This window comes from Odocoileus virginianus, chromosome 2 (assembly GCF_023699985.2).
Source record: "Odocoileus virginianus isolate 20LAN1187 ecotype Illinois chromosome 2, Ovbor_1.2, whole genome shotgun sequence".
Lineage (NCBI taxonomy): Eukaryota > Metazoa > Chordata > Mammalia > Artiodactyla > Cervidae > Odocoileus > Odocoileus virginianus.
In genome coordinates, this window is record NC_069675.1 from 56,738,405 (window position 1) to 56,761,944 (window position 23,540).

At 41.7% G+C, this 23,540-nt stretch overlaps 2 protein-coding genes across 7 annotated transcripts in view; one reads left to right on the forward strand and one right to left on the reverse strand.

Annotated features, from left to right (window-relative positions):
- The first annotated feature begins 449 nt into the window (after positions 1-449).
- On the forward strand, positions 450-20,047 carry AHSA2 (Putative activator of 90 kDa heat shock protein ATPase homolog 2). Of its 4 annotated transcripts, none has more exons than XM_020891642.2 (9): positions 451-1,047; positions 2,325-2,515; positions 13,992-14,077; positions 15,812-15,926; positions 16,993-17,081; positions 17,792-17,908; positions 18,286-18,387; positions 18,936-18,987; positions 19,140-20,047. In XM_020891642.2, exons 1-9 carry the CDS (start codon positions 968-970, stop codon positions 19,310-19,312), a joined length of 1,005 nt encoding a protein of 334 aa, XP_020747301.2. In that variant the 5' UTR covers positions 451-967; the 3' UTR covers positions 19,313-20,047. The 4 variants fall into 4 exon arrangements, with proteins under 4 accessions (XP_020747305.2, XP_020747301.2, XP_020747302.2 ...); XM_020891643.2 differs by having other exon boundaries at positions 456-1,047; positions 17,798-17,908; XM_020891644.2 differs by lacking the exon at positions 451-1,047 and adding an exon at positions 2,081-2,192.
- USP34 (ubiquitin specific peptidase 34) overlaps positions 20,039-23,540 on the reverse strand; it is a 230,124-nt gene continuing 226,622 nt past the window's right edge. For all 3 annotated transcript variants that reach the window (XM_020891635.2, XM_020891636.2, XM_020891634.2), the window contains 4 exons: positions 22,717-22,857; positions 22,463-22,606; positions 21,395-21,554; positions 20,039-21,211 (listed from right to left, as the gene is read on the reverse strand). In XM_020891635.2, coding sequence (XP_020747294.1) covers positions 20,604-21,211; positions 21,395-21,554; positions 22,463-22,606; positions 22,717-22,857 — 1,053 coding nt within the window. In that variant the 3' untranslated portion in view covers positions 20,039-20,603. The remainder of the gene's footprint in view (positions 21,212-21,394; positions 21,555-22,462; positions 22,607-22,716; positions 22,858-23,540) is intronic.

A 23,540-nucleotide genomic window follows, 5' to 3' on the forward strand; every position in this document is an offset into this window, starting at 1 on the left:
TGCAGGAATCATTAAGTTCTGTAAAATTGCATCAGGCTGCAATAATACACTCTTGCAATCTCCTTCTTTTGTCATCTCCAAAGGATCATGACATGAATAAAATGTAAACATTCCTGAAGTAACTAGGACCTTGGTGGCCCGTGCTACTTGGACAAGTGTTGGAAAGGCGTGAGAGGTGGCGTCCAGGGGAGAGCCAGAGGGCACCAACCCCTGAGAACTTTCCACACAACAGAGCAGTGGTGTAGAGACGGCGCGCTCCGACCTCGGCAAGTCGGTCGTACAGCCAACAAGTGCTCGGGCAGGGACCCCGGGAGGACCGAAGGCCGTCAGCGCGGGCGGTTCCCGCCTGCAGCCTGGTGCTGCTCTCAGGCGCCCCTTTACTCAGCGCCCCCCTCTGCCAACACTGGAGGCAATCACTGCGGTAATAACAGTGAGTCGTGGAGAGGCGTCCGGCCTTCCGGAGGCGGCGGAGGTTCCCTCTTCCCAGCCACTGCACTCGCAAGTCCCGCGGCGGGGCCCAGAGCCTCCGCAGACCCCACCCGGCCTCCAGGGCCCAGCCCCGGCCTCTTGGGTCGCCTCTCCGCAGCGCCGCGGCTCGGACCTCTCTCCCACCCGCAGCCGCCGCCGCCCCCCGGGTCTCCCAGGCCGTGACCTCTCCCCTCCCCGGCCGAATCCACCTCCGGCCCGGTCCCCTCCCGCGCGCCGGCCTCCTGGGCCCAGACGCCCGCCGCCGCTCGAGCCCCTGCCCGCGCCCCCGCCCCTTGGCTCGGGCCCGGCTCGCTCTCCCCGGGCGCTCCGCAGCGGGGCGGGCGGGGCAGGCTGGCGCAGGGGGCGGGGATTTCTGGCACTTTCTGGGCGCCGCGAACGCTGTGCTCCTGGGTTCGCCGGCCGGAAACGTCGGCGACGGAGCCGCACCGCCGCCGCGGCCGTTCCTTGTTCTCCGCCGAGGCCGCGCCGCCGCGCTGACATGGCCAAGTGGGGACACGGGGACCCGCGCTGGATCGTGGAGGAGCGGGAGGATGGGACCAACGTGAACAACTGGCACTGGTGCGGCCGGGCGGGGCCGGGGCCGCGGCTTCCGGGCGGGCCTCCTCGCTCGCAAGCTGCCGGGAGGGACGGGAGGGGCCCTCAGCGAGCGCCCGGTTCCCGGGTGGCGGGGCGGCCGCGGGTCTCAGGGCTCTCCCCTGGCCGCGGCGAGCCCCGGGCGGGAGGAGCGGGGAGGGTTGTGGGGCTGCACAGGTGCAGATGCTTGTCTTTAGCCTCGGGGCTTGGGGAGCCCTTGGAGCCTGGAGACTGGAGACCTGGGGTCTTACCCACACTGGCTCTGGGACTTGACTTTGCTCTTTGAAAGTTGGGTTGGGCCCCAGGAGTAGCAGTCATTCCTGACTTACCCCTTCAGCTTTGGCAGTCTGTGACTTCAGGAGCTACCCTCCGTGGCCCTCCGCTCCAGACCCTTGAAGTCTTGGGGGGGAATTAAAATGAAGCTGAAAAGTTTGCGTGTGTGTGTTTCATGTCTATAGTGGAAAGAACAGGAAAACAGGAATTTGGATCTGAACTCCACATCTAACTTGATGGGTCTCTAGTGAGCCTGCCTTCTAGAAGTTGGAACTAGTTACTCATCCTTTTTCAATCTCATCTAGAGTATGGGCCAATTTCTGCCCCCCTCCCCCTTCCACCTGAGCTTTCAGGAAGTGATGTTCTGTGCTCCTTTTCTCTGAAGGCTAGGGCTATGCTACCTCGGGCCCATCAAGGTGATGCTGAGGCAGGTCCAGGGCAGAGCAAGGCTTTAGCCTGTGAGGGCATCCTGTCCCGGAAGGGTCGGGGTGGGGGTGGGGGGGGACGTCCTGGCCTGAGGATGGGAAGGGCTGACCTCTTCTTTCCCAGCCTTGCCACCATGAACACTTAATAGACTTATCTCAGCTTATTTTCACTCCCCTAAAATGGGGACATTATTTGGGAAGATTGTGTGAGATAATATACGTGTGAAAATACTTAATAATTTGTCTTATTATGATAAAAATTTTCTCAGTTATAACTACTTTTTCATGTGGCCCATGCTTTGCCCCTCCATTTCCAACAGGTGAAATTTCTAGACCTCCTTTCTCCCAAATAAGCCATGCCTCCCAACATATCTTAAAGCACTGATGAGACTTAGAAGATGTTTGGTAGAAAACTGGTCTGACAATGTGCTTGTAAGTTCGTGGGTGGCAGGCCTCTCACGTGGTTGAGAGGAATTGGGCAGATCTGGACTGGGCCGGAGACGGGCGTGTGGATACCAGCAAGGGCGTTCATTCACGGCTCTGCCCTTCTTCTGGTCCTGGCAGGACAGAGCGGGATGCCACCAGCTGGTCCAAGGGGAGGCTTCGTGAACTCCTGGTGGGTATCACCGTGGAGAATGAGGCTGGCCGCTGCGAGATCAGTGAGCTGAAGCAGGTGGAAGGCGAGGCTTCCTGCAGCAGCCGCAAAGGAAAGCTGATTTTCTTCTATGAGTGGAACATCAAGCTGGGCTGGAAAGGTAACAGGGGCCTCCAGGTACTGGTAGGGTAGAGTGCAGTGTTGGTGGAGCAGAGTTGGTTGACTCATTATTCATTCATTCAGCAGATACGGTTGACTCATTAGTCATTCATTCAACAGATATTTTTATTTTTGGTTGCACTGAGTCTTCCTCTGCGTGGGCTTTTTCTAGTTGCTGCAAGCCAGGGCCACTCTTCGTTGTGGTGCACCGGCTTCTCACTGTGGTTGCTTCTCTTTTTGCCTGGCACAGGCCTTAGGCACGTGGGTTTCAGTAGTTGCAGCTCGTGGCCTTAGTGGTCGTGGGTCACAGGCTTAGTGGTTCAGCTGGCGTGGGGATTCTTACTGTACCAGGGATCGAACCTGTGTCCCCTTCACTGGCAGGTGAATTCTTATCCTCTGGGCCACCAGAGAAGGCCAGCAGATATTTTTAGAACTCCTGCGTGGGCCCCTAAATTGGTGTTTGTGGTTGCAGACACACATAGTACATGTGGAGTTCTTGCCCCACCTGCTATGGGCTTCCCTCTCTCCCAGCCTTCGGAGCTTCTTGTTCAGTCACTCAGTCGTGCCCAACTCTTTGCGACCCTGTGAACTTCAGCAAGCCAGGCTTCCCTGTCCTTCACCATCTCATTTGCTCAAACTCATGTCCATTGAATTGGTTGGTTGTTCTCAGCAGGACTCAGTCGGTCAGGCACTTGTGAGCCTTAGTATTTCCTGGAGCTGCCGCCTGGACCACTCTTCCCCTGGGTTGGTGCATGCTGGTTCCTTTGGCTCCTTCAGGTTTTCATCCTGAGTACATTCTATAAAAATGTCACCTGTCTTCATTCTATAAAAATATCAGATCCTTTTCTTGGACTGTTTCCCTTCTCTGCTTTGTTTCTCCTGAAAGCACTTATCCTTGGCACACTACATGCAGTTATATTATTATTGTTCTGGATCCCCCTTTTCTCCCCATGCATTGGGGCAGAGATTTTTAAAAATAACATCTTTATTGAGATATAATCACATACCACACGGTTCACCTGTCTAAAGTATACAATTCTGTGGTTTTCAGTATATCCACAGAATATGCAGCCATCCCTACAGTCAGTTATAGAGCATTTTCATCTCCCCTGTCACTCGCCCAGTCCTTGGCAACCAGATCTATGTTCTGTCTCCACAGATTTGCCTATTCTGGATATTTCTTATGAATGTTATTGCACAGTTTTTGGTCTTTGGCGACTTTTATTTGGCATAATATTGTCAAGGTTCATCTGTCTTGTAGCACATTTCATTCTTTTTCATGGTTGACTGATGTTCTGTTGTATAGATGTAGCACATTTTGATTATCTGTTCATCAGTTGATAGACATTTTGGTTGTTTTCACTCTTTGGGTCTTTGGGTCAGGGACTGATTAGTTTTGCTTACAGATTACTGCCTGAAAGGTTGTGTATTTGTTGAATGAATGCATTTCTCCCATGGTACCTAGCTCTTTGCTGGGTAGACAGCCTATATTCAGTAAATCCTTGTTGAAAAAACGAGGAGCAAGGGTAAGATTTGGTTCTGGAGGATTGTGCTGTGTTAAAGTTTGGACCTCAGCTTGAGTCATCTCCATTCTTGAGAGCTGCCCAGTTAGTGGCCTTGGGCCTCTGTCCTAGTGACTGTCTTGCTGACTTGAGCCAGGCCAGAGCCCAGGGAGGTGTTTAGTGAGCATCAAAAACAGCCCCACTCCTGCCTTGGAATATTCTGGCTGGAGGTTGCCTATCAGTTGCTCCCTCAGTGGCTTCTGCTGGCTGGATCATAGCAGGGTCTGGTTCCTTATACATTCCAGCTCCCCAAGACAGGGCTCTGAGAGCCCCAAGGAAGCTTTTGATCTTGTGTCGCTTCCATCTCCCTTGGCTCAAAGCAGCAACCAGCTCCTTTGCTGAATAAGTCCCTGGCAGGAGCCAGAGGGCAGGCACACCAGTGCTTCCCTGACCCCATGTGCTTTCTTTTCTAATAGTGAGTCCTAGAGGTGGCTAGTGGGACCCGCTGGGGAGGAGGCAGTACTCTGGTCTTGCTTTTTTTTTTTAAATTGAACTTTAGTTATATTAAATTTAGCTTTTTTCAGCTTTATTGAGATATAGCTGATTTATAACATTGTATGAGTGAAAAGTGTACAGTGTGATGATTTACTATATGCATATATTGCAAAGTGATTCTACAGTAAGGTTAGTTAAAACATCCATCACCTCATAGAGTTGTCGTTTCCTTTGTGTGTATGATGAGAACCTTTAAGTTCGGCTCTCAGCAGTTTTCAAGTGAATAATACTGTACTGCTCACCATGCTTTACATTACCGTCCTCAGAACTTACTCATCAAATAAACTGAAGTTTGTACACTTTGTATCTTTTGACCACCTTCACCGCCCTTCCCTCCTCCACCTTGCAAACACCAGTCTACTGTTTCTATGAGTTTGGTTTGTCTAGATTACACATATAAATGAGATCATACAGTATTTGGTTTTCTCTGACTTATTTCACTTAGCATAATGCCCTCAAGGTCCATCCATGTTGTCACAAATGGCAAGATTTCCCTTCTTTTTTGTGGCTGAATAATATTCCATTGTGTAAATATGTCATGTTCTTTTTATTCATCCATGGATGGACACTTAGGTTTCCATGTTTTGACTACCATAAATAATGCCATTTTGTACATTGCGGTGAAGATATCTCTTTGAGATAGTGATTCCATTTTCTTTGGCTATAAGTGGAATTGCTACATCATATGGTAATTCTGTTTTTAATTTTTTGAGGAACCTCTACTGTTTCCCATAGTTGGCTGCACCAGTTTACTTTCCCACCAGTAGTGCATGAGGGGTCTCTTTTCTCCACATTCTCATCAGCACTTGTTACCGCTTTTTGATAGTGGCCATTCTAACAGGGGTGCAGCGGTGTCTCTTTGTGGTTTGGATTTATATTTCCCTGATGATTAGCGATATTGGACACCTTTTCATATGCCTGTTGGGCATTTGAATATTTTATTTGCATAGATATTCAGGTCTTTTGCCCGTCTTAATGGTATTTTTTTTTTTGAGTTGTATGAGTTCCTTAGATATTAACTTCTAATCAGATACAGTTTACAACTATTTTCTCCCACTCTGTTAGCTGTCTTTTCATTTTGTTTTTTGTTTTGCCATGCAGAAGCTTTTTAGCCTGACTAGTCCCTCTTGTTTATTTTTGCTTTTGTTATTTGTGCTTTTGGTATCATATCCAAAAATCATTGCAAGACTGACATCAAGGAGCTTTTTCCGTTTTTCCCTAGGAGTTTGATGGATTCAGGTCTTTCATTTAAGTTTTTAATCCATTTCAAGTAAATTTTTACGTATGGTGTAAGAGAGGGATTCATTTTCATCCTTTTCATGTGAATATTCAGTTTTCCCAGCACCGTTTACTGAGGATAGTAGCTTATAGCCATGGAGTAGTTTTGTTTCCCATGTCATATATTAGTTGACCATGTTTGCAAGGGTTTATTTCTGGCCTCTTGATTCTTTTCCATTGGTATGTGTCTTTTTTTACACCAGTACCATAATGTTTTACCACTATTGCTTTGTAGTAAACTTTGAAATCAGGAATTGTGATGTCTTCAGCTTTGTTCTTTCTCAGGATTGCTTTGACTATCAAGAGTATTTTGTGATTCTGTGTGAATTTTAGGATTTTTTTTCTAATTCTGTAAATGCCACTGGAATCTTCATAGAGATTACATTGAATGTACAGATGCCTTTGTGTAGTGGGAACATTTTAACAGTATTCTTTCAAGACATGAACATGTGTTATCTTTCATCATTGTCTTACAGTTTTCCATCTACAGATCTTTTACCTCCTAGATTAAATTTATTCCTAAGTATTATACCATTTTTGCTGCTATTGTAAATGGAATATTTGTTTCTTTTTCAGATAGTTCATTAAGTTAGTGCATAGAAAAGCAACTGATTTTTTTATGTTGATTTTGTATCCTGAAAGCTTTACTGAATTTATTTAGTCTAACAGTCTCTTGGATTTTTTGTATATATGATCATGTCCTACACAAATAGAAGTAATCTTACCTTTTCCTTTCCAATTTGGATGCTTTTATTTCTTTTTCTTGCTTGTTTGCTCTGGCTAGGACTTACAATACTATTCAATAGGAGTGGTGAGAGTGGGTACCCTTGTCTTGTTCCTGATATTAGCGGAAAAGCTTCCAACATTTCATATGATGAGTATAAGGTCAGCTGTGGGGTTGTTACCTATATTGTCTTTATTATAACAGAGATATGTTTCTGTTATACCCAGTTTATTGGTAGTTCTTATTATCAGAGGACATTGAATTTTCTCAAAAGCTTTTTCTGCCTGGATTGAGATGATCATATGATCTTTATTATTCATTGTTTTAATGTGATGCATGATTTGACTTGGGCATTAAGCCATCCTTGCATTTCAGGGATTAATCCCATTTGCTGATAGTATATGATCCTTTTAATGTGCTGTTGAATTCAACTTGCCAGTATTTTGTTGAGAATTTTTGCATCTCTATTTATGAGGGATATTTGTAATTTTTTCTTGTAGCATCCTTAACTCACTTTGGTATCCTGGTAATACCAGCCTCTTAAAATGAGTCTGAGAATGTTTCCACTCTTCAGTTTTTGGGAAGAGTTTGAAAATAATTGATGTTAGCTGTTTAAATGTTTGGTAGAATTCTCCATTGAAATCATCTGGTCCTGGGCTTTTCTTTGTCAGGAGTTTTTTTTTTTTTATTACTGATTTAGTTTTCTTAATTGTAATTGGTCTGTTCAGACTTTCTACTCCTGAATGGTTCAGGCTTGGTAGGAAATATATTTCTAGGAATTTATCCATTTCTTTTAGGTTGTCCAGTTTTACAGCATTTAATTGTTAACAGTGGTCTCTTATCCTTTGTGTTTGTGTGGTATCAGTTGTAATGTCTCATCTTTCATTTTTAATTTTATTTGAGTCCTCTTTTTCTCCCCTTGGTTAGTGTAGCTAAAGTTTTGTCAATATTTTTGTCTTTTCAAAAAGCCAGCTCTTTATTAATCTTTTCCATTGTTTTCTTATTCTCTGTTTCATTTATTTTTGATCTAATCTTTATTCCCTTTTTTATTGAGATATAATTGACAAATATTATATTCATTTGGGGTTATAAATACTTTATATTTGTACACATCAAGAAATGGTGACCACAATAAGTCTAGTTAATATTTATCACCATACAGTTCGAAGTTTTTCTTTTTTCTTATGAGAATTTTTAGGATTTGCCTTTCAAATATGTAAAATAGTCTTATTATAGTTCCCATACTGTGTATTCCATCTCTCTCATTTTTTGTAACTGGAAATTTGTACTTTTGACCACATTCACCCATTTTACCCATTCTGCCACTCCCTGTTTCTTGCAATCACTGATCTGTTCTCTGTATCTATGACTTTTTTGTTTTCTTTTAGATTCCACAAATAAGTGAGATCAAATAGTATTTACTTTGCTTTCGCTTACTTTACTTAATGACTTCAAGTTCGGTCCAGATTGCTGCAAATGACAAAATTTATTTTTCTTTTTTATAGCTAAATAATATTCTGTTGTGTGTATACATTACATTTTCTTTATCCATGCATCTATTGGTGGACACTTAGGTTTCTTCCATGTCTTCACTGTTGTAAATAATACTACATGAACACTGGGATGAAGGAATCTTTTTGGATTAGTGTTTTTGTTTCCTTTGGGTATATACCAAGAAGTCAAATTGCTGGATCATATGGTAGTTCTATTTTTAATTTTCGGAGGAACCTTCATTCTGTTTTCCATAGCAGTTACACCAGTTACATTTCTACCAACAGTGCACAAGTGTTCCTTTTTCTCCACGTCCTTGCCAACACTTATTATTTCTCCACTTTTTAATAACAGACAGTATAACAGGTGTAAAGTCATAATTCCCTGATGATCATTGTTGAGCACAATTTCATGTACCTGTTGGCCATTTGTATCTCTTTTTTTCCTTACTATGTGTATTTTGTTGATATATAGTTGACTTATAGTGTTTCAGATGCATAGCAGGGTGATTCAGTTATACATAAATACACATATATTATTTTTGAAATTATTTTCCATTATAGGTTATTATATGTTACTGACTATAGTTCCCTGTGCTATACAGTAGACCTTTGTTGTTTGTTGCATAGCTATTGTTTTTAATTAGAAATCTAGCATTCTATTCCTACTAAGTCAAACAAGTGGAATCAAAGTGTCTCAGAGGAATTTGTATGTATGTCTTCTCTGGAAAAACGTCTCTTAGATTTTCTAACCAGATTGTTTTTTGTTATTGAGTCTTACAAGTTCTTTGGATATTAATCCCTTATCAGTTACATGATTTGCAAACATTTTCTCCCATTCATTAGGTTTACTTTATTCACTTTGCTGTGCAGAAGCTTTTTGGTTTGACTAATCCTCCTTGTTTATTTTTGCTTTTGATGTTAAGTCCCAAAATCATCACCAAGATCAGTGTCCAGGAGCTTATCATCTGTGTTTTCTTCTAGGACTTTTTTTTTTGTTTCAGGCCTTAGGTTCAAGTCTTCAGTTCACTTTGATTAATTTTTCTGTGTGTACGGTGTGAGGTAGTGTTCCAGTATCGTTGTTTAGCTTATGATGCCAGTTTTCTCCACATTTGCTGAGGAGACAATACTTTCCTTACTGTATATGCTTGACTCCTTTGTCTTAGCTTAATTGACCACATAAGCATGGGCTTATTTGGGGGCTCTTTATTCTGTCTATTCTATTCTCTATTATAGTTCTGTTGATCTATGTGCCTGTTTCTATGACAGTACTATACTGTTTTGATTACTATATCTTTATAATATAGTTTGAAATCAAGAAGTGTGATGCCATTAGCTTTGTTGTTTCTTAAGATTGCTTAGGCTATTTGGGGTCTTTGTAGTTCCCTACCAATTTTAGGATTTTTTTTGTTCTATTTCTGTGAAAAATGTAGTTGGAATTTTACCAGGCATTGCATTGAATCTGTAGATTGCTTGTTATTTATTTTCTTCTGCTGACTTTGGGCTTACTTTTTTCTTCTTTTTCTAGTTCCTTGATGTGTAAAGTTAGGCTCTTTATGTGAGATTATTTCTTGTTGTATGAGTTTACAGCTACCAACTTCCCTCTTAGAACTGCTTTTGCTGCATCTCATAGTGTTTGTATTTCCATTTTTATTTGTACCAAGATATATTAAAATTTTGCCTTTGATTTCTTTAAGCCATTAGTTGTTTAGGAGTATTTTAATTTGCATGTACTTGTGAGTTTTCTAGTTTCATATCATTTTGATTGGAAAAGATATTTGTTATAATTTATTTTTTAAAAAATTGTTCAGACTGGTTTTGTGGCCTAACCTATGATTTATTGTAGAAAATGTTCTGTGAGTGCTTGAGAAAAATGTATATTCTGTTGCTGTCAATGGACTGTTCAGTATACATTTGTTAGGTGTATTTGGTCTGTAGTGTTCAGATCTGGTATTTCCTTACTGGTTTTCTGTCTGGATGATATATATCCATTGTTGAGAGTAGGGTATTAATGTCCCCAACTATTATTGTATTGCTGTTTATTTCTCCTTTTAAGTTGTTAGTAATTGCTTTATTTAGGTGCTATTAGATGCTTAAATATAATTGTTATATCATTGATGAATTGACACCTTTAGCTTTATATAATGACCTTCTTTCTTTTGTTCATTTTAGCTGAAAATCTATTTGTCTAACATAAGTATAGCTACTCCTACTTTCTTTTGGTTAACATTTTCTTGAAATTTCTTTTTCCATCCCTCTGCTCTTGGTTTATGTGTATCCTTAAAGCTAAAGTGAGTCTTGTAGAGAGACTGTCTATCGTAAAGAGACTGTCACGTTGTTGGATCTTGATTTTTTAATCCATTAAGCCATTCTGTGCCTTTTGATTGAGGAATTTAATGTTTATGTTTAAAGTAATGATTGATAGGTAAGGACTTAACACCTCTCTCAACAGCTCCACAGTCCTTTGATACTTTTTTGAGGTGATGTGCTTTGACTCTTACCATCTTTTGTGGTTTTCCTTTGTGGTTAACCTGAGGTGTATATAAAATATATTTATAACATCCTATTTATACTGATAACAACTTAATTTTGATAGCATACAGAAATTTATACTTTTTCACCTCTCACATTTTAGGTTGTTATGTTACAGTTTACATATTTTTACATTGTAGAAGTTTTCATAGTTATAAATTCTCATAGTTATGGTTATTTAAGTACATTTGTTTTTTAACTTTTAATGCAGACTTGTAAGAGAACTACATATTACCACTGCAATTTTAGATAATTTGATTTTGACTGTATATTTACCATTACCAGTGAGTTTTACACATGCATATGTTTTTATCATGCTAATTAGCATCCTTTTATTTCAGCTTGATGAATGTTCTTTAGCATCTCATATAAGGCAGATTTAGTGACATTGAACCCCCATCAGCTTTTATTTGTTTGGGAATATCTTTGTCTCTCTTTTACTTCTTGAAAGGCAGCTTTTCTGGGTGTAGTATTCTTGGTTGACATACTGTTTCTTTCAGTATTGTGAGTATATCATCCAACTGCTGGTCTGTCAAGTTCCTGCTATGAAATCCACCTGTAGCCTTATGGAAGCTCGCTTGTTTGTGAAGAGTCACTTTTCTCCTGCTTTCAAAATTTTTTGTTTTTGACTTCTGACAGTTCAATTCTTATGTGTCTTGATGTAGCCTTTTTTTTTTTTTTTTTTGAGTTCAGCCTACTTGGACCGTTTGGCCTTATGAATCTGGATGTGCATTTCTCTTCCCAGGTTTGGGAAGTTTTCAACCATTATTATTTTAAATAGACTTTCTGGCCCTTTCTTTCTCTTCTCCTTCTGGAACTTCCTTAATGAACGTGTTGTTTCATTTGATGGTATCACATGAGTCTCCTGTTCTTTCTTCACTCTTTTTCTTTCTTTTTGTTTGTTTCTTTGACTGGACAATTTCGAATAACCCGTCTTCAAGTGTACTCATTGTTTTCTTCTGCTAGGTCGAGTTAGCTGTGGAAGCTCTCTATTGAATTCTTCAGTAGAGTCATTGTATTCTTTTGCTCCAACAGTTTGTGGGATTTTTTTTTTTAACACTTTCTCTTTCTTTTTTGAACTTGTTTTGTTCATGCATTGTTTTCCTAATTTCGTTTAGTTGTCTGTGTGTTCTTATAGTTTGCTGAATTCTTTAACAGATTTATTCTGAATTCCAGGTCATATAGTTCATGCATCTCCATTTATCAGTTATGGAGCTTTACTAGGTTTTTTGGTGGTCTCATGTTTGCCTGATTTTTTTCTTGAACCTTGTTTCCTCGCATTAGTAGCTGCATGTGTAAGTAATTGGTCTCTTCTTCCGTGTTTTACAGGTTTGCTTTGGCAGGGAAAATCCATCACCTTTTAGCTTGGGTTATTGGATGTGTCAGCTTGTAATGTCCATGGGTGGGCAAGACTTGCTGCCAGGGTCTCCAGTTGAGTGTGCTCTGAGGTCGGGGTGGGGGTTACCAATGGCTGGCCTTGATGGTGGGGTGAGTCAGCCAACTCCATGTTCACGCGGGGCTGCTCAGTGGGCTCCTTGACCAGGCAGGGTTGCTGGCTCTGCTCCACGGTTGCACGGGGCATCAGCTCTGCAGTTACTCCGTCAGCCGAGTCGCTGGCTGTGCTCCTTGGCAGGCTGATGCCACTGGTTGGATTCCGTGACTGGGCAGGGCTCTGGCTGAGTGGGGTCTTAGGCTCTGCTCCCTGGCAGGTGGTGCTCCTGGCTGGACTCTGTTGAGGCAGAACTGCAGGCAGAATTCTTGGTAGGACCTTAACCTCCATTGCGTTCTGTGATCAGATGGAGACACAGATTGTGCCTTGAAGTTGGGCAGGGCTGCAGGGTTGGCGTCAGCATCCATAGGCCGCTGGGTATGCTCTGCTATTGAACAAAGTTGCTGGCTGGGCTCTCTGGTCAAGAGAGGCTTCTACCTGTTTCCTGCAGTTGAGGGGCTAGAGGCTGTTCTCTGTCGGATAGGGTCGCTGCTGAGCTTCTTGTCTGGACAAGCCCCAAGCTATGTTAAGCAATTTGGCAGGGCTGTAGGCTCCGCTTCGAGGCCACTTGGGGTCACTGTTCTGGCTCCCTGGCTACGCAGGGCCGGAGGCTATACTCTGTAGTTGGGCAAGACTGCTGGTGTGGCTCCCTGCCCAAGGGGGCAGTGTGGATGGGCTCCAGGGCTGCCTGGGTTCTCTGGTCCGGCTTCCTGGACGGTCCGGCTTCCTGGATGGTCTGGCTGGGAAGCCACACTCAGCAGTTGAGTGGAGCTGTGAATTTGCTTCCCCACCTTTGTGAGACTCCCCAGCTGGCCTTGGCCTGTTGCATGGGGACCCACATCAAGCAGAATTGCCAGCTGAGCTCTGCTCGTATACTGCCTCAAGCAGGAACACGGTCCATCCAGGTTTGAGCATTGGCTGCTGAAAGCCCGAATCCCTGTGGCTCCCACATGTTGAGACCCCTGTTGGCCTCCGAGGAAGCATCCAACAATGCTGGGAAGCCTGCCCTCTTTGCTGCTGGAAAACTGCAGTGGGGGCCTCTCAGTGCTGCTCTGTGCTGGCCTCGGGCAGTTTGGTCAGAGCGTCACCACTCCTCATACCCGCTACTGCAGTCCTCTTCTCTTTGGTCCAGAAGCGTGCATCAGCCTCACCTCTGGGTTTGGGATTTTCAGTGGTGTCCTTTCCCTGCATAGTTGCTAGTTGCTCTTCTTGTGAGGGGGCTGAAGTTGAGAATGACCTGTGTCACCATCTCGATGTCACTGAAGTCGACACCTGGTGTTGAAAGACATTAGCTGCATAGCGGCTCCACACAGACGTCCCCACCTCCTTCCTTTCCCTCCTTCTGTGATCAGAACTCAGTGTCCCTCTTTGCCTTCCTGTGCCTTTTGTGACTTTTCTTCAGGATAGTCCTTTATCATGCTTTGACTTGTTAAAGAATATTGGGGGATGAAAAAAGAAACACTGGTTAACAGACCTACTTACTTCACTCTCATGCTTCCATGTGGACCCTGATTTCATGTGCACTTAAAAAAAAAAAAGCCTAATAATGGCACTGTTCTTCTTTTTTTAATTTTCTGGCCCTGCCATGCGGCCCATGGGATCTTAGTTTCCTGACTAGGGATCAAACCCTTGCCCCCTGCAGTGGAAGCACCGATTTTTAACCACTGGACCACCAGGGAATTCCCTTGTCTGGACTTTAATTGCCCCCCCCCCCCAACCCAGCTTTCTTAGGAACTTAACCTTTGATGCGGGCCGGGAGAGCAGAGTTGGTTTGGACAGGCATGTGATGGGCGTTTGTTGGTGAAGGCTGCACCCTATGAGGAGGGTGGGCTGTTCAGTTAGGCAGGGCAGTTTTCCATAGACTAGTTGTTACTTTGTAATTAAAGAAGACATTTTGCTCATTTTAGGTATCATTAGAGAATCTGGTGCGAAGCACAAGGGGTTGATTGAAATACCCAGCCTGTCTGAAGAAAATGAAGTAGATGACACTGAGGTGAGGTATCTGATGGAATTTCTTTCTTTTCTTTGTTTTTAAATCGTTTCTGCTATACATATTGGGCAGCTGACAACCTGTGCCTGTGCGGTAGCTCTGGTGAGCAGTGAAGGGCTCGTTTGCTGAGAAGGAAGCTGCGCTGTGGGGAGGCAGGGTGAGGTCTGGGCAGTGATGTGATAGGAAGGGCATGCCTGGGAAGCCATGGACTGCACCCTCCGTGGCCTCCTCATCACCTTTCAAAGGTGTCATCAGATGCATGCAACTGTATGTATACTGGGAAGTGCTCAGGTTATCGTGCACTGCTTGGTGAATGGGATTTTGTATCTCCCTTCTCTGCATCTTTACTCTTTCCCTTTAATGGTGAAAATTCTCGGCTTTTCACCATGATCTCCCTTGGTTGTATCACATTTTTTGGACATAAGTTAGTACGTGTGTTGGTTTTGACTGGCTCTTCTCATCGTCAGTGGGGAGAGCCTGTGTAACTCCTGCTTGGTTTGCATCAGTGTCCACTTATAAGCTAAAAGCTTGGTTGTGGGGCGAAAACTTTTGTATGATAGCTATATTTTCCAGATGACAGTCTGACAGGGTCTTTTTTGATTTGTGAACATATTTAGTGTGAAGGCCTTCAGGATAGTAAGTTACTTCAGGATAGTAAGAACTACCAGGAGTTGCCTTTCTTAAAGGCTATGAACTGCCTTAAAAGTGGTAGCTTCAAATGTGTGGTCAGTGCACTCAGGGCCTGTGACTTCACTTTGCTCTGTCCATATCCATCAGCTCAGAAGTGTTTTAGCAGGATATTAAATTGGTCTTTTCAATTCAGCCCTTGGTAGTACTGCAGAACAAACTCTCTAATGTAGAACTGGGCCCTGGGAGCAGGCCCACCTCAACTGAATCACAGGGACATGAAGGGAGTTTCAAACCAGTACCACTTCTTTCTGAGAATACCAGGGGCACCCCCAGAGCAGCATTTTGACGTTTCCCTCTCCCTCCTCTTGTTCTGGCCTTCCCTCCTTTTCTCCCCCGCTTTCTCTCTTTCCCACCTCTCCCCCTTGCCAAAAAAAAAAAAAATGTAGCCCAAGACCAGGATATGTGGGGACCTGATTTTCCTAATTAATGGAATTTGGGACTCTAGACAAGCACTGTTCAATAGATACATAATGGAAGCCACATAAAGAACTTAAAATTTTCTAGCAGCCGTTTTAGAAATATTTAAGAGAAACAGATAAAATTAGTTTTAATACTTTTTATTTTACCCAAAATATAAAAATACCATTTTAACATGTAATTAGTATCAAGGTTATTCATGAGATTATTTTATATTCCTTTGGTGCTAAGTCATTAAAGTCTGGTATATGTGTGATTTTACACTTTGAACGCATCTCAGTGGGTGCTCAGTCGCCACATGTGGCCAAGTGGCTGCCATATTGAACAGCACGTTTCTAGACTCCGAATGCTGTGGACTACATCATCAGTATGATACATATACACATAAAATATATGCAGATTAGGGGTTCACATTCTAAGAAGTCCCTTCAAGTTTTGGCCACCGTTTCAGTAGACACTTGATAAAAAACTCTTACATCTTCTCAAACTATATGAAAAAACCTGTCACGTCTCTCTCACATCACTTCTTTCCCGTCCTTTGCCATCACAGTTCCCTCATCCATTTGTTTCAGTATTGTAAGAATACGTCAAACCAGATTTTTCTTCGGTTTGTATTTTTCTGATTTGTAGGTGAACGTGAGTAAAAAGAAAGGAGATGGGGATATTCTGAAGGATCTTATGAAAACTGCAGGCACCGCCAAGGTCAGGGAAGCCCTTGGAGATTACCTGAAGGCACTTAAGACGGGTAAAGAAGGCATCCTTGTGAACTAGAGGGTCCCTTTTCCATTTACCCAAATAATGCTCTGCACTGTAGTCTGGATTCCCAGTTTAGGTCAATGTCCCAGGTTCCAGAGACAGCTCTTTATGCTGCATGATAAACTGTAGTTTGGAGGTTGAGATCTAGTCATGAATTAGACCATAATTAGTGCTTATCAGTATTTTATACAGCCTGAACCATTTTGCCTACAGAATTGTTGATAGTTCCTGGAATGATAATTATTTAATCAACTGTTTTTATAATTATCTGTCTAATGTCTGTCTTCCCTGCTAGACTATAAGCTTCATGAGGGCATGGAAGGACTCTGTCCTGTTTACTGCTATCTCCAATGTCTAGCGCAATGCCTGATGTATATAATAGATGCTTAATAAATCTTTGTTGAATGAGCGAATGAAAGTGACTATAGGTATTGCAGGTGTAGTTGGAAACTTACTCAGATAATCCCTGCACTGAGTGGAACTGAGGTTATTGTCTTCTTTGCTAAATTAGAGAAGCTCCCTGCCAGGTAAAATAGCCAGCAGGGCTTGAATGTCTGCACCTCATCCTTGGACTCTGCTGAGTATCTCAGTGTTGGCATAGATGGGTTTGGGGTTTACTTTTCTCACGAGATCACACATGCTGCTGCCACAGGCTTGAATGGAGACCAAGCTTTGTGAGTTGGTGGTGGTGAAGCAGTGAGCCAAGTGTCTGGCTTTGATAGTAAGTGACGGTCATAAAGCTATTAGTAGTTAAGTGTATTAAGTGGAGCTTTTTGGAAAACAGCATTTGAAAATGCTGTTTTTATCAAGAACTAGATAAAAGTGAGGCATTCAGTAAAAAGGATAAAAGACATTTGTTGCTGTGGAACTCATATTAATGATTAGTTTTATATGTAAGGATACAGAATGGTCTTGAAATTCTCAAAATGGCTATAGGAATTCCTTCTATAAATGTTTCTTTATATTCTTATATACTGTTTTCAGTTTTCTGCCTATTTGTGCTGGAAGGGAAAAGGTTTGTTATTAAAGTTATTTCTCATATGTTTCCTTTATAGAATTTACATTGGGAATGATTTTACCAACCAAAGCTATGGCAGCCCAGGAATTGACAGTTAAAAGGAAACTGAGTGAGAATACCTTGCAGGTGTGATCTCTGGTGGACCACATGTAGGGAGGGGGGAAAGGAAGTGCTTGGTGTGTGGATGCGTGCAAGCTCAGCCATGTCCTACTCTGTGCGACCCCATGGGCTGTAGCCCGCCAGGCTCGAAGGCTTCAAAGCTTGAAAAGCCTGTGACGATGGAGCACTATACAAGATACTGAGGAGGGCCAGTTAATCCACCTTTGCATCTTCTGCCATTGTGGGGGGAAATGATGAAATGAGACTTTCATCCTTGATAGAAGGGATTGGAAATATTTAATTTAGTTCAGGACAGTGCTGTTTTATCCTCGTTACACTACAGAGTCACAAAAGTGACTTTGAAGTTCACATACCACAATGGAAGGAGCATCTCTCCCTTTTTGGAGGATTGGGAGGTTTTAGATCTTGTTCTTGGACTATGGTGATGGGGAGTTTGACCCCTTTTGGCCTTAAGTGCTGTGTCCTTCACCTGTTTATCTTTATGCCCCCTGGGCCATAGTTACATATCCAAGTAGGATTTGGGCTGTGAAGCCCTAGTCTGGGAGTGGAACAGAGCAAAGAAGCTCTGTTTCCAAAATAAAGACTAGAATTGGTGGTGCCTAAAAAGGCTTTTTAGTGGAAGGATAGTGTTTGGGACATTATGGTATTTTACTGAGACAGTAAGACTGAATTTCTAAGATCTTTGTCACGCTAATTACGCTCTGGAACCTTTTGAGAGTCAGGCCTCCTCTCCGGTGGCACTGGGCGTAAGGATCCCCACCGTGGCCCTGCACATGACGGAACTCTTTGACGCAGCTATCGAGCAGCTGTACAGAATCTTCACTGTGAAAGATGTAAGTGACATCTCAGTATCTGGAATCAGAAATGCTGACACTGGGAGAGAATATGCCACTAAGAACTGAAGCTGGTTTTTGGTTTCCTACATGACTATGTTTTTCTGATTGAAGGGATCTAGTAATCTTTAGGACAGCTCGAGGAGGGGTAAGCTATCCTAAGGATTTAAGGGCAGAAAAGATGGGTGTTTGGGAGCTGGGGTGGAGGAGTTTATCAGCATTGAGATTTGGAACAATCTACTGAGGCTATAATTTAAAAGCTCTGTATTCACAATTAAAAACGAACCCAACCACAGTAACTGTTATGTTACACATTTAGGTTGAAAACATAGCAACATGCCAAAATAACATGTCTATTGTATGTTTTGCTTGGTTAGTTGGTGCAAAAATTTTCTAAATCTCCTGCTGTATTAGAAGCTGAAAAGGGAGGGAAATTCCAAATGTTTGATGGAAACATCTCTGGTGAATATACAGAACTGGTAAGTAATCTTAGGTTAAAGGAAAGTAAGCTAGACTCTTCAGTTAAATGCTTTATTCATGCTGTTTTTAAAAGCGCTTTGGTTTTTATCTGAGCTCACAGAAACTTGAACGCTTTATAAAGTTGGTTATAGGGCAAATAAAAGATTTATATTTACTAAGTAATAATAAAGATGAAGCCTTAGTTTCACAGTAATTGTACACTATTTATGACTTTTAGAAGATGCAAGTACAATTCCTCCCAACTCTTGGGTCTAGAAGTTTCTGGTCTCTGCCGCTAGTATGTGTGTTGCCAGATGTCAGGTGCCTTCCTCTTAACAGCAGCTCTGTACTGGCTACCACACTTCTGTCTGGTGTTACTGCTGTCACATTTTGGCACTAGGGACAGTGAATCCTCAATGGTGCTGGCACATAAACCAAGTTGAGAGTGTATGTTCATTGATTACTTCTTGTATTTCTCCCATAGGGGTTTCTTTGGTGTTTTTCTTTGTTGTAGTATTGTACAAAGTTTTAAAAGATGTTTTCAGTGGAATTTCCCCTTTGTTTTCAGTTAACAAATAAAAAGATCGTCATGAAATGGAGACGTAGGAACTGGCCAGAAGGTATGTTATTAGCACCTTTTAAGTCCAAAAACACTTCAAGTATTCTACCCCCTACTGTGAAAAGCAAATAGTGGTACTGTATGGATAAATTCTTTTCATAGTACAGTAATAAACTTTCCTTTTTGTAATGAACTTTCCTTTTTTTCTTCCAGAACACTATGCAATAGTTGCACTGAATTTTGTGCCTACGCTAGAGCAAACAGAATTACAATTGGACTGTAAAGGAGTTCCTGTCTGTGAAGAAGAGAACATGAAATTTTGTTGGCAGAAGCAGCATTTTGAAGAAATAAAAGGTTTACTGCAATTGACCACCTTAAATGGTTGAGTTAGTTAGGAGACTTTATAAGGGCATTACTTTTTGTAAGCAGAAAGTATCATGTTTACCTCTTCCTCTATTGTTCCTTTAAAAAAAAATACTCTAATTTATACTAGATGAAATCCACAAACTAATACAGAATTGAAAGCATTGTTTGAATCTTTATTTACTATGACTAGACTCTGCACTGAGCTAAAAGCAAGCAATGTGAAATTAGATTGTTAACGTTACCATCCATAGATGCTCCTCTGGGGATAGACTGCGTCCCCAAGTATGGATAGTTGAAGTGTCCCAAGCTAAAGCTTGTCTTAGCAAACCTACTTTTAGCTGTAATTTTTAATTCAGGAAAAGACAAATGGCATGTTGGTACTTCCTTTATTTTACTTCAGGGTTTTTAAGGTGTGTAGCTCTTAGGTCGTGAAACAGTGGCATGTTGCATTCAGAAGCATGTTGATGTGAGGGCGAGCGGGCTGTATTGGTATGCTTCTCCCTGCAGCAGTTATGCGCTTTGGAGTGGCGAGGACTGAAAAGTCTATGGAAAAAGGTACTTTTTGGCCTGCCACTATACTTCTGATGAAGTATACATTGGACAAGTACATCTCCAAATTCACAGTTTTCTCATTACTTTCATCTGAGAAGACTGAAGCAAGGTATGTAAACAATTAAAAAGTCATCACAATCAGTTTAATTAAGTGCATAGAATAGCAATCAGTCATGTCAATAAAAATAAAACAATTATTTTTACATCAAGTGTGCTTTATTTCCTCCACAGGTATTCTGTTAAATAAAGCACCATTTATATACTGCCAGGCCACAGCTAAAGAGGATTCTTTACAGAATCAAATTTCTTGTGGTTGTTCCGTATACAAGTAAACTTAATTTTGATAATAAGAACCACAGCGATCGGAGGCAATCTGCCTCTATTATAAGGTACAAAACTGGCACAGAGGACACCATATTATACACAGTAAAAATGCTGTAAGTTTAAATTACATTGTACAGGGCCAGAGAACCCTGTGCCTCCCAGACAGCCATATTAAATGAAAGCCACTACAGTGAACTCTTAATTACGTAAAACATATTCATTATCTGATTGCCCTTTAGAAAGTATACTGAAGATGCAAATTTTTTCATCTGAAGTTTCTGCCTGGCCAAGAATTAAGCCTATAAATCTATCTTGCCATTCAAGCAGAGAGCACTGGACGAACTGAAGCACGAAAACAGAAATAAGCAAAACTTATACAAACAGCATTGGGTTGGGGGAGGGGTGACCTTAAAAGTAGACATGCTACATCTAATGTCAAGAAGCAGCTTGGTTTCCTTTGCCAGATATCCTTGTGACCACATGGATTGTAGATTCAATGGTCCTACACAGGGTATCTAGAATGTCGTGCTGCTGCATGTGACTAAAGAGTCCTCTGGAATGGCCACAGCTGAGTGATAAAGCCGCCTCAGGGTCCTGGGAGGGCAAAGCTTGACCGTCACAGCTTCTCAAGTCAGCTAAGTCAGACAGAACTGCAGAAAGCGAAGTAGAAGGGAACTCAGATTCTTCCTCAGCGAGGTTAGAATCCTTGGAACAGTGGAGGTCTTTCAATTCCTTACAGTCTTCAAACCTACCATTGTTGGACTGTTCTTCTGCATGCTGTGACCTGATATTTGATGTGTCTTCTGAAAACGAAGATGGAACTTCCACTCGGTATTCTTTAACAGAACTGTTTTCAGGGGAAGGAAGATCTTGCTCGGTGCCTGGGTCGATGATCGAGGAGTCTCTTGTCTCATTGTCTGAAGTGCTAGTTGGTGTCAGGACCTCCCTGGTTTCTGTCTTCATGTCACTGATGCAGCTGTCGACAGTGTGCTCCTCATCACTGCTAACGCGCCGCCTTTTAACAGGAGTTGCCCCTTCATCATCTGTGAAAACGAACATGAAAATTTCTCTGAAGAGAGTCATTAAGATCATATTGGGGGTATTTGCATTTTTTAGCATTTATATTCAGGAGGCTCACACAACTACTGTAAAATCAGTAGCAGAGAGTGTATTTGTCCCTTCTTCCACCCCCTAAAGTCAATATTTTATTAGTCTGCAAAGCTAACCTTTAGTTTTTCTTTCTTTGGCTTCTTGCTCTTGGAGTGAGTTTCTCTGCTGCAGACAAGTCCTGCATTTGCTTAAAAGCTCTTGCAGAGTTGGAATCAGAGCCGGGTTTAATTGTTTGGGAGTATGTACCGACAGGAGCAAAGCAAGTGCCCGTAAGTCCTACAAAAATCCAAACAGAAACATTTTAAATTCCAAAGCCAACATTTTAACACACTGTTAGTAGTTTAAATGCACATGTTTATTACTCTTCCAGGAATCCATCCTGGTTCCTCTGGTATTTTTAGAAGAATGCTAAAACTAGAAAGCCAGCGTTATGATACTACTGTCTTTGTATTTCATTGGTTCTAAGTCACTAAAACCATTGTTCTTTGCACCACACCACTTGACTGAAGACCTAAACAGTGTTTTCTGAAAATGGAAAAAAAAATCAGTAATAAAACTTATACAGGAATTTTAAAAACAAACCATGAATGATCCATGAACAATTTAGGCCTCATTAATCTAGGAGTCAGTTTTCAAAGATGCTTGATTTCTAGTGGGTACCACAGGTCGTCTTCACGTAGCGCTGTAATCTACCCTGGCCTCTAAGCATTTTGTTACCTAGAAGGCAGCTGCTGGAGGTGTGCCTACACATGCTGGTGGGTATTTCATTTTTCTGTAACATGGCTTTCATGAAGTCTATATGAGCAACCAATTCCCCAGCTTTAACTGGCTTTATAGGCAGATTATTAACTTGATTTTCAGTCCCTTATAAGTCACAGGCACTAATAGAAACATAACAAGTAACATTTTAAAAAATTTGAACAAGTAAAGGGAATGTCTCCTCTTAGTGGTTTTACTACCCTTAGCATTTTATGACATTGGCTCATGTTTTTAAGGTGACAGAAGGTATGCTACATACATAAAAGGCAGAGGGAACACATTTTCATTTGGTTAGGTTTTCATCATATATGACTTCTACAGTTTGAATAAGAAGTTAAAATTATGTATATACCAAGGCCAGATTTAGAGTTGATATAATAAGGAAAGTTTGAAAGTACATGACTACTGCCTTGTATAGTTCTTACCCCATTTAAAGCAGCACTTGCTTTGGAAATTTCAACTCTGTTGGTGAAATCAGACTGCAGGTTCTGATACTGATTTATCAAGTTTGTAATAAGGGTGCTGATCAAATTGGCACAATTTGCTTCAGAAAACACTTGACCTTGAACCTGAAAAAGATGATTTAAAAAAAAAAAAATCTCCAAAAGACCCAACACAATGAAAACACAACCATTAACTAACTGGAAGTGACAAGTTGAGTTTCCAACTTGTGACGTACCTTTAGGAGAAAATGTGTCATGAATGTGTAGACAATGTTGTTATTTAGGAAAGTTCTTTCATCCATTAAGATGCATTTTATATATTCTGCAAAAACAGGATCTTCACACAAAAGCTTGATGCAGTTTTTTGACATAGCAGACTAAAGTGGGGGAAAAAAGCACTGATTGGTTGAGCACTGAAATAAGTGCAAGTCTTAAATACACTGTTGATAGATACACATTCACAGTCACTGAACATGCTATTGGAAAAACCACCTCTCTTTGGCCATGCCGTGTGGCTTGTGGAATCCTAGTTCCCAAATCAGGGATTGAAGCTGGGCCCCCGGCAATGAAAGCACAGTGTCCTAACCACTAGACCACCACGGGAATTCCCAGAAAAGCCACTTCTACTGGGTTAGTCAAAAAGTTCATTCAGGTTTTCGTGTAAGATGTTATAGAAAAACCTGAACAAAGTTTTTGGCAAGCCCAATACTTTAATCTACTCAACTCTTGGTTACAACTATACTCCCAATAAGTTAAATGGGTAAGTGTTAAAAAGAGACTTGTAAAAAGTCTGAAAGGCAAAACTGAACAAATATATTCTAAAAGAAATGCAGCCTTATTACATAGCATTAAGAGTTAATAAGGACTGGAAAAATAAGACTAACATATAGGATGATGTTTTCAGGGGAAAAGAGATAACCAAACCACCCACAGAGAAAAGATAAATTTTAAGAAATAATTTTATTCCCTAAAATTAGTTAAAACTTGCACTATTATAATGTCATAACAATAGTAATTTGTTTGGTAAATCCCTTTCCCCCACACCTTCCTAAATATTGCA